The sequence below is a fragment of the Paralichthys olivaceus genome, chromosome 19 (genome assembly GCF_024713975.1).
Source record: "Paralichthys olivaceus isolate ysfri-2021 chromosome 19, ASM2471397v2, whole genome shotgun sequence".
Classification (NCBI taxonomy): Eukaryota; Metazoa; Chordata; class Actinopteri; order Pleuronectiformes; family Paralichthyidae; genus Paralichthys; species Paralichthys olivaceus.
Window position 1 is genome coordinate 9,786,483 of NC_091111.1, and position 10,934 is coordinate 9,797,416.

The 10,934-nt window shown below is 42.5% G+C and overlaps 1 protein-coding gene across 1 annotated transcript; it reads right to left on the bottom strand.

Annotated features, from left to right (window-relative positions):
* Positions 1-4,047: 4,047 nt before the first annotated feature.
* On the bottom strand, positions 4,048-8,891 carry naga (N-acetylgalactosaminidase, alpha). The gene is made up of 9 exons (XM_020091773.2): positions 8,667-8,891; positions 8,053-8,209; positions 7,434-7,574; positions 6,141-6,352; positions 5,961-6,055; positions 5,713-5,874; positions 5,352-5,549; positions 5,101-5,241; positions 4,048-4,699 (listed from the first exon to the last, which is right to left on the bottom strand). Exons 2-9 carry the CDS (start codon positions 8,205-8,207, stop codon positions 4,508-4,510), a joined length of 1,296 nt encoding a protein of 431 aa, XP_019947332.2. The 5' UTR covers positions 8,208-8,209; positions 8,667-8,891; the 3' UTR covers positions 4,048-4,507.
* Between the last annotated feature and the right edge of the window lie 2,043 nt (positions 8,892-10,934).

The window sequence follows — 10,934 nt, forward strand, 5'->3', positions numbered from 1 at the left end:
GCTGTGTTGGCTGTGCTCTGTTCCAAGCAGTGAAAAGGAAGATGGGGTTTTGTTCTGCAGCCCAGAAAGGCTTCGGGATGTGACGCAGAAACCTCAGACAAGGAATGGGGTGGAACAGAGGAATACAGAGAGTAAAATGGAGGGGACCACACACACACTCTCACAGATGTAGAATATGTCTGTCGGATGGTAAATGTGGTCACAGAGCCCCACAGGATCCAGGATATGCATGATTTGTCCATGCGGGGCAGTGGAGGGTGAAATGCAAAGAAAAGAGAGAAAATGAGAGGTTCAGTGTGTGTGAATCTCTTTATAAACAGTGTGTGTGTGTGCGTGCAAAGGCAAGAAGAGGAGATACAGAGCTGAAGGGAAAGAATGAGATCATGACAGGGTTTTTGTGTGTGTGTGTGTGTATGAGAGAGAGAGAGAGAGAGTCTGACTTTGACCCACACAAACTGCCAGTGGGGAGGCAGCTGACAGTCTGGCCAGTTGCCATGCGAAGCCTCGGCAACGTGCAGCCTGCCTCGTACGCAGCAGCGTCGTGGAAACAGTTACCAGGCACGTCTGTTTCACTGAGTCAACAGCTACCACTGGTGGACAAACCCAGACATTCATTCATAAAAACGTGTAACCACAGAGGTATTTCACATGACATTCAGTGGCGTCAAGATATGTTAGACAGTGAAAATATTGCACACAGACACCATGTAAGGTTTCACTCCTATGAGATACAGATGAGCCATATCCTTTAAACACGCACACATATTTCCACATTTGCTGGAATATATGTCTTGCTCACACGCCAGCTAATTTACCCACACATTCTCACTCCAGCTGAAATAACATCATCACCATACAGTCAGCAGCAGGACATCCTCTGCTGTAATAGCAAATGGGGCAGAGGAGGACAGAACAACCTCCGCCAGGCGTCCAGAGTCGGAACCCAAATCGATTTAATGCCCCAGTACATTTGGATTAAAGCAGCGAGCAGATCAAACAATGAATCTGAAACAAGCACACTGTCCTCTACTTTATGGGTCACAGAGTCCAAAAGAACAAATGTGCCAAAGGTGTCTGGTCTTTGCCTAATGCATGAGTGAGTAAAAGTAGGAGGCAAAAGACGTCAAAGCGGCACTAAGAGAGGCAAGAGTCCGGTTGCGACAGAAGAGTCCCTGTTAAGTAATACCTTGCAGACTTTCCATGTTTGCATAAAGTAAAACATGTGTCCTGCACAGTCACCTGTAGGATATCGTCATTGAAATGACAAATCATTGCTTAATGCAAGTACAAACTGACCTCTTAACAGTGCAGCTGTAGTAAGTAGTGGGCTCCATGTTGTCTCTCTCACCTGCTAAACACAAAACAGAACCATTCAAATGTTGCAGTTACAGTTTTGCCACAAAGGCCTGATATTGACTTGTTTTACCATATACAAGTTATTGACCTATAATAAAGTTATAAAGCGGACAACGCATATCCACTTGTTGCACATTTGGAGGCATAGTAGCACAGTAGCAATCAGAGGATGAAGCTGTGGTAGCAAGGTCCCGTCAATACACATGCTCGACCAATCATGAGTCAGTCTCAGCTGTCAATCATCTGACATTTAACCCCATTTTCTTTTTAGAATCAAATGATCAATTAAAACCAAGCTTGCTGGACAAATGAACACAACACAGGAGTGTGATCAAAACTATTTAATGTGCACTTTTTTGTTTGTTCCATGTCCTATCCACTAACATTGAGGAGGTGGTATTTTTGACCTATACTGCAGCCAGCCACCAGGTGGTGATCACGACGATTTGGATTTTGGGGGGGCTGCCTTGTCGTCCATCTTTATAAACAGTCTACTTAAAATCTACAATCACTTTTCATTGCTCTCAATCTGGAAAATCTAAAGCTGAGAAACATTCTTTCTTCCGTTTACGCTTTCTGTCACATTCTACATAGAAGTTTGTGGTTAATAATCAGCCTGTAAACATATACAATCAACTCAGCCCGTACACCTACATATCTTTGACACGTTTATCTAAAAGCCATTAAACCCTTTTATGATGTCATGAGTCAGCAGCCACGCAGACAGACAGCACCGGAGGGAGTGATGATGTCACCACGATGTCACCTGGATGAGCTGCGTGGCTGTGACTGTGTATGACTGTACATGTAAGAATTTGTGCTCACAGACATAAAGGAGCTACAGTTGAATTACTTTTCTTTTACCGTACGTGGCACCTTGGGGGTATTGAGTGTGCGGCCTCCTTTGAGATCATGGATTAATTCTGACCTATATGCACGGCCCTGTTCGCATCCTGTCCACCCCGGTGCAGCTGCGAGTGTTCGACCCCAGCCCCACCACTTCATCCGGGCTGGATTTTAGAGGCGCATGGTAGAGAGTGTGACTACCAGCATGACAACAATGTGTCTGTAGGTCAACAGAACTGAATTAGACGTGTTGATTTTGGTGGGGGTGGGGGGGCACAAAGACAAGCGTGGCAACTGCGCCTCTCTGCAGCTGTGGGTGTATGTGAGCATCGGCAGGAACACTTTCGCTCCACGTCTCACCCCCCTCCCTTACTGGTTCCCTCCCCCTCTCACTCTCACTCTCATGTGCCCTGCCCCCCCCCCCCCCCGCTTGTTTGCACCCTCTAATTGACTTTTGACAGCCCCCCCCACCCCCAGACGGATTTCAGCAGAGGATAAAGAGCCCCCTCTTTGTCCTCTGCTGAAATCCTTGTACTGTTCTCTTTTTTTTCTCTCTATCATAATTCCCTCACTTCTCCTCCACATCATGTTGCCAAGTGGCGGGGACCTTGACAGTGAGAGATGTGTCGTGTTCGCACAGCCGACAGATATCTGAGAGCACTGAAAGAGTTAGAAGGGACAGCAAAAGATCACTTTTCCCACAGACACACACACACACAGACACACACGCTGAGACACACAGACAGACATTCACACACAGCCAATCTGGCCTAAAATGACCTGGAGTGTGCGAAGTGTCTGTGCCCATGGATCTGTGTGTGTGTGTGTGTGTGTGTGTGTGTGTACTCAACACAAGTTTACTGTGTCATACATACGCACATGCTGCAGCAAGCATGCCATCGCACACTCATGTGACCACTCCAGTATCTTGATACAGTGTGCAAACACCAGGCCTCTAGCCCAAGGTCAGAGGTGATACCACTCTCAAGATCTCGCAGAACCAGACCAGGTGGTGGAAGACGAGGACAAGGGGGAGGAAAGAAGGGAGGGATGAAGATGAGGAGGCAGAATGAAAACAACAAAGGATAAAAAAGATGATGGGAGAGGGGAGGAACGAAAGACAGAAGACCGTTTATACACTGTTATACTTTTGTAAAGATGGGATAGTGTGATGTGAGAGGAGACTAAGTCATAACACAGAGATAAAGGAGCGAGGGTGATGTCCTTGTGTTCAGACATTGAGCAGCGACAGGAAGGCCTGTTATGTCCTCGTCAGGAAACAAAGAGCAGCGCTGCCCTCTACTGGCACAGTATGGTTATGAGCATTTGTTACAGTGGATAAAATATATAAAATATCTCTAATTTATGTACTTTAACAAATATCAGTGTATTTGATTTTTGTTTAAAATCATGATGTATATTTACCAGAAATATACATAATCAGCCACTCTTCAGATGACATCATGCCTAAAAGGCTGAAGAATTATGTCAGATTATAAAGTAAAATAAATTAAATACACAAATGATGAGGACAAGAAAAGTTAAAACTAAAGCAGAAACCTGTCACACACAGACACACAGCAATGGGTTGAGATATATTTAGCAATTGAGAGTTACAACCCTTCAGTGAATAACTGCCTTTTACCATTTTTACATAGTTATTAGGATTCTTTCAGTGTTATTGGTGAATTATTGTCAGGTTTTTTGATTAAAGTAACTCCAGGTAAAGTATTAGTTGTAGGAGGGCTAACATAACCCATTCTGATCAGGTAATAGATGCCCAATTCTTCAAAAAGGCTCATGTTAAAAATGAAACTTATTTGTTCCAATGAATTCACAGAATCATTTCTTAATAAAATTATTTTAATTGTTCAAAAACACAGTTATGACAATTAACCTGAGCAGTGCATCATGTGGAGCTTGACAGAGCAAAAATTATGTTTCTTTAAAAAAAGCACAAAAAAAGCCAAAGAAAACATTTTATGCAAACATTCTTCTGAAAAACCAGCCTGACCTTCATCATCCTTCCTTTATTTGAAACTATAAGCTCCTATGCTCTGAGGCTCAGGAACACTCTGCATGTGTCCTTTAACACCACCTTTGAAGTGGGAAATGTTTTGAACCCTTTTACTTGATCAACAATGTAACTCAAGTGCAGAATTTGAAAAGATGGATTAGGAAATAATAAGATAGATATTGCCTTTATGATCTACTAATCTAGTTGTGGTTCACATAGAAGGTTTAAAATAAGTAAGTATCAATAAGAAGCTGTGAAGTGATTGTTCACTGATGAATTTCAGAGCGGTCAGAGGAAGACATTAGGAATAGCATTTTCATGATGGGCGGATCTCTGGAGTTTTCCACCTCTGAAGAATTGGAGATTCAGTTTGGCAGGTGCCGAGACATACCACATAACCACACCGGTGGGGTTCACTGACACCACAAAGTCAGTGGAGTCTTTCAGCATCACAGACTTGTCAGTGAACACATCAATGATCTGAGGAGGAGTAGAAATAAAACAGTGAGGGAAACAATGAGTAAGTCTCCTGCTATATTCATGCATGAGGTTAGTTACAGTATCTATATTAATTTAATTTTGAAACCAGACGAATAATTTTATAAAAACGATGGACAGATTCATAGAAAACATCTGATAATAAATATTTAATATTGTCAAGGGGAAAGAACAAATCTAGCTTGAAGGCAGCTTACAATTAATAACATTTAAAAAGCTGCACAGTATCTGAAACTGTCTGCTAATATAAGATAAACAGCATTTTATATTTTATATATACAGTAGTTTAATTAAATTTTCAACAAAGCCAAACTCTATATTTGTATGACAGAATCTTGAGTACGACAAAATATAACGGCGTAGAGGACTTTTAAAAGACGTACCTTGTAGCTGCCGCTCGTGAAGCTGAGTTTGCTGAGGGACGTTTTATAGCGATATGGCATGTCAGTCCGACGACTGAAGAACACCAAGGCACTGGCATTTTTTGACAGGGGGCGCCAAAACACCTGAATGCCACTTTTCTCCTGGTAAAATAACATGGAGGAGAAAATGTGAATAATAACAACAAGAATAAACATCATGATTACAGAGGACAGAGATGAGAACTTGCAAGATCCAAGCAAAAGTGCGTCACCTTCACAATTTGTCTTCCCTGAATGCCCAAGAGGTCCTGGCTGATGCCGATGGCCATTCTGTTCTGTAGGATAACGCGGGCCTCACTGCTGATGGTGCGTAGGTCATTGGACATGAAAATAGGAGCGGCCATAATCGCCCACAGAGCCATTTGAGCGCGGGACTGATCAATGCTGAGGCCAAAGTCTCCAATAACCAGCTTAAGAAGTTGAAATTAGACAATCGAGGAAAATGACATGAAATGGTAGATCGTTCCTCTCGGTGCTTGTACCATTGGTATGCTACCCTCTACCCATCCCTACCAACAGAGCATGTACTCATTAGTGAATATGTGAAAATGGTGTTATGTCAGATAAACAGACCATGTCAGGGTCGTTCCACCTTCCAGGACCCGCTGCAGGTGACAGGACATCCTGGTTCTCGAAGAACCAGTCAACAATGTTCAGGATGCTGTCCCAAGAATCCTGGATGTCGCCATAGTTACGCCACAGGTTACAAATCTCACCCAGCTGAGTGTAATTCACCTGGAAACGTAAATCAGTTTCACATCAACAGAGTCTTGAAATGTTTTCAGTGACATGAAATATGTTTAAACATATTCTGGTGATACCTTCGGTGGCAGGCCTCCCTGGTAGGCGGGCCAGCTGCAGGAGTAGGCAATGGGGCGGCCGGTGGCATTTAAAGCCTTTGACATAAGAGGGTAACCTGTCAAAGAGAGGAACGAGCATCAGACATCAGCAAATCAGTTACATATTGAAAACCACAAAGTAAAAGTCACGAAATGTCTCACCCTGCTCCTGCTGCATGACATCAGAGTAACAGCCATCAAATTTTAACATATCCACTTCCCAGTCTGCGAAGGTCTGAGCATCGATCTCGATCTTGTCCAGTGGGGTGCCGGGGTAGCCCCCACAGGTGTGCGTGCCCATGTCCGCGTAGATCCCCAGCTTGAGTCCTCTGTCATGCATGTAGCGTGCCAGTCTTTTGATGCCTCCTGGGAATCTAAGGGGAAGCATGATAAACAGTTCCTGTTTGTTTACAAAGCTTTAAATGGTCTTGCCCCTCATTATATCACTGATTTCTTAATCCCACATTTTGCCCCCAGATCACTTAGAAAATCCTCACAACTCCTCTAGTCCCACGTTCTCGTCCAAACACTTAAGGGACCAGCTTTTTTCTGTCCATCCCACATTAGGTCTTGTCCCACTATCGATACTTGAAATCTAATTTAAAGTCCTACCTTTCAATCTTGCTTTTAATTCAGCTTGACACTGTCTAATGATTCTGTTAGTGTTTGTCATTATTTTTACCTTTTTCAGATATGATGTGTCTCTAATTTTTCCTCTTTCTTTTTATCCCTACGTTTCATTTTGCCATGATAAAGCACTTTGGCTCAACTCATGTTGTTTTTTCACAAAGTAATACAGTATATTGATTAAGTGTGTAAAAGTCAATGCAAGGTTTTCAACTCGATGAAGAGTGAACTGTTCCTTTTCATCACTGCTTTTGTATAAATCATAGTCTGCAGCAGAACAACCAATGTAAATAACTCAACTGCATCATTCAGATGTCTCTATTATAAAGTTAATGTTAGGAAAGAATGAAAAAAATTAATTAACAATGCATTTAAACTATCATTTATACCTCTACTCATACATAAACTGAACAATATGGGTTTCCAGTCACATAGCGAAGCTCTAACTCACTAAAGCCTGAAGCTGTTCATAACTACAGTGTGATTTCCTCATCATGTATTTTCACTTCCACCTTTCAGGGAGGTGTGTTATGTTTTAATATGCTGATGCCGCATATAAAACATGTTGATGCAGTAACGCTGCACGCAATCCAATCTGCTGGTTAATGTTTTGGTTATATAAATGCATGACTGTCACTCTGTCTCACCAACCGTTTTATTGACATGCCTGTTTAAAGATCACATATAAATGTTTGCACTTTGGAGTAATGACCTGTGTGTGTGTGTGTGTGTGTGTGTATGTGTGTGTGTGTGTGTGTGTGTGTGTGTGTGTGTGTGTGTGTGTGTGTGTGTGTGTCGTTGAGCATATAGCGTGCATATACTATATACCTCTTTGGGTCCGCCTGCAGCCGACCCTGCTTGTCTCTCTCCATGGATGCCCAGCAGTCATCTATGTTCACATAGACGTAGCCAAGCTCCTTCCAGCCGTCCTCGAAGAGTCTGTCTGCCATGTCGATGAACAGATTCTCACTGGAAGAGAAAGAGTAACGTCTCATTAGAAGGTGTAAACAAAAATATGTCACTGTCATTTGATAAATGTATTGTTTGGACTTTTCAAAGAACATAAAGAAAAAACTAGGAACTGTGTCAAGTATGACAGAAGTACAAGGATTAATTCCCCATACTGAAGATAAAGTGAAGTAGCCATGTAGAGAATAACATTTGAAATGCCACATTAGCTCTTATACTACAGACAGAGAGCGTAGGTATCCATAGTCTTTCCCACAGCCAAGCTGATTGTGCTTAGATCAATTCTGACTGTGGCGTTGTTCTTGTTTACTGTTGGCTAATATCTTTATCATTGAGGAAGAACTACAAAACATGGAGAAGTCACAAGGTATGCGGTTCGCCAATAAACCCTGTTTTTAAAGCTCAATGGGATAGCATTAAATGAATGTTAACATAACATGAGATCACAGTGTGCTATGTTTGTGCTGTGTTGCCTCACCTGATGCAGTTCTTGGGGTCATTGTCGCAGTCAATATCACAGCGGTATCGCTCCCAAGCCAACCAGCCCATAGGAGGGGTCAGCATCAGTCCGTTGTCGAGGGCCAAGGTGGTCAGAGGGAGCGCCGAGGCGAGTAAGAGCACCGCCAGATGCATTCCTGCAGAGGAAAATAACATCAAGTTGAATCAGATGCACTATGCTGTACCCTGCACTGCATCAAAGTTAAATACAAGGCTACAGTGTTTTACAGTCACTATATGTTTGGTTCCTGCATAACCTGCAGCGAAACCTGCTTTTTCCTTTGTTCGCTGACAGGATCAGTCAGGACTGACAGGGTGTGACTGTGGCTGAAACACAGCTGATCACATCCACACTCAGCACTTACTGCAGAAAACAGCATGGCAGATATAATGCCTGAGCAATTAAATACACATCACACCGAAGCAAAAATCATTATCCTGACTGTTTCCTATTACATAAATTGTAATAATGTGCAAAGAATTAACAAGGAAAGTATAAAAAAATAATTGACTGAGGTACTTTAAAATAGTTTAACTGTCGGTGTTTCTGGTGCAGGTTCCAAACAACCAGTGGGAAAAGGTGAGTTCACTTACTGTGATTCAGCGGTGACGTGACGCTGCAGGAGGGAAAACTAAAAGACGAAGAGTTCACGTCTCCTCGATTCTTCTATTCAACTGAGCTCGGCCCGTCACACAAATCACATGCTGAACTTTAGAAAATGTCGACAACGGTAGATAAACCGAACTGCTGCCCGAGAAGCAGGAAGTGAAAGTCATGTGACGTGAAGTGTCAGCTGACCACAGAGCAGGAAGCTAAAGGGGATAGAGGAGGCGGGGCCGTTTAGTTTTTGACTCACCTCACTTTCTGTCATTTCTCATTTTGCTGAAGTTTCTCATCTAAAGTTTATATTCTCATCTTTTTAAACACAACTTCATAATTATGATAATGATAAAACTTGTATGGTGCTTCTCAAGAAACTCAAAAACACTTTCACAGAATTGAAAAGAAAGACACAGTAAAGATAAAAACATAGAATCATCACACATTGAAAGCAGTTCTGAAGAAGTTCTTTACATATATATATTATATTTCCCTTTATGTATAGTTAATTAGTCAGTTATTGTCTTTATTAATCAGTTCCAATATCTACAGCCAGGTTATGATAAAGCCTCCTTTAATATGATCTGTTTTGCAATTAATAGAGAGACCTCCAAAGTCGTAAAGTACCCATTTATGAAGCAAATGTTAATCAATCACCAATCAATCAATGTAGATAAATGATAAACGATTAATAAAGGCTTCACAGTAATCCATCAAGTTTGCAGTGGTATTAAGGCGTCTGGACTAAACATGGATTTTGGTCCTGCAGCCCTTCTCTGGATGCTATTATTGAAAAACACTTCAATTATGGGGTATTTTAATAAAAATGTAAGCAATTTATGAGAAGACAAATAAGGTGTCATGTTAATGGAGGATTTTCCACAACCTGGTAACCTTAAAAGTGGTTCTTATTGAAGGCCTATATTCATATGTGAGTTGTTAAATATATCTCTAGAACACTCAACTAACAGTGTCATGTTGTATTTCTCCATAACCTGACACAACAGGTCTTTTGGCTGTCACCTGTTACCCACAACACACTGAGTAAAGTTTTATCTGGTTGGTTCTACCTAAATGACCTAAGTACTTTCAACCTGTGGTGACTAATAGAACACACGTGAATTCATTCCTAATGTCTTCACCTCTCCCAGGAGTTTTTATTGTGGCGTCGACACGCAGGGCGGCAGCCTTTGCATTTGAAGGAAGTGTATTATTTGCAGTTGAGCCCACACTGACTGAAACAGCGACGCTGGCTGCTAGTCAAGCCGGTTCCACAGGCATCGGAGTGGTGACGGTGACGTGCCTTGTGTTCACCTCATTGCTTGTTTCTCTTGTGGGGGGTTTAACACAGCTAGCATTCTTCCACTGTGGATCTTCTTTGCAGCCCAAGTCGTCCTTGTCCTTGTAGTCTACTCATACTCGAAAATGATGATGTCTGGGCCCAGGGGTGACTGGAGAGGTCGCTGTGGGAGCTGCTATGATATCCTCAGTGTCACTGAGAGTTATTCTGGGATCCAGCTCATCCCTTGAGGCCTCCAGCAGCATGGGGGGGATGTAAGGAGCAGGGGTGTCACTCAGAGCTGCAAGTGTTGCAGCAAAACAAGCGTTTGCATCAAGAAAATCAACATTAGCAGTAGGTTCACTTGTTGTTGGTGCGATTCCTGCCACACAAGGCGTAGCATTGACAGCAACTATGTGTTCCACACTCAGGTGAATCTACAAAGGGGTCTTCTCACAGGGCCAGACCTAATTAAAGGAATCGGCATGGAGACGGTCATCGCAGCAGCGGCACCTATCGGAGCCGGGGCACTTGGGGCTGCGCCTTTAGGCACCGAGGCCCTGAGGAGACTGGGGACTGAAGGAGTTGTTGTGGCTGTATTGTTGGCCTGGGGAAGCTCTCTGAGTGCAGGTAAATCACACAGAGAATGATTAACGCTATCTTTTTCTCCTGCCTGTCATGCGCCTGATTATGCCATTTTATTTTGTAAAGACTGTTTTTTTTTTACTTTTGTTCCCTGTCTACACTGACATAAAAGTAATATTGTAATTGAAATTACTTTATTGTGTCTATCAGTTTTGAATAAACAGGTGTGAACTGTTAACGTGGTGTATTCACTCACTGATGTCATATTATTCCCTGAGAAAAAGGAAGACTGATTAATGGAGAGCATTTTAAACTGTTGATTGTTGACTTTTTTCCTGAGTAGCTTTAATCACCTCATTTCCACTCTTCTTCACACCATCACCTCCCCAGACGTGGT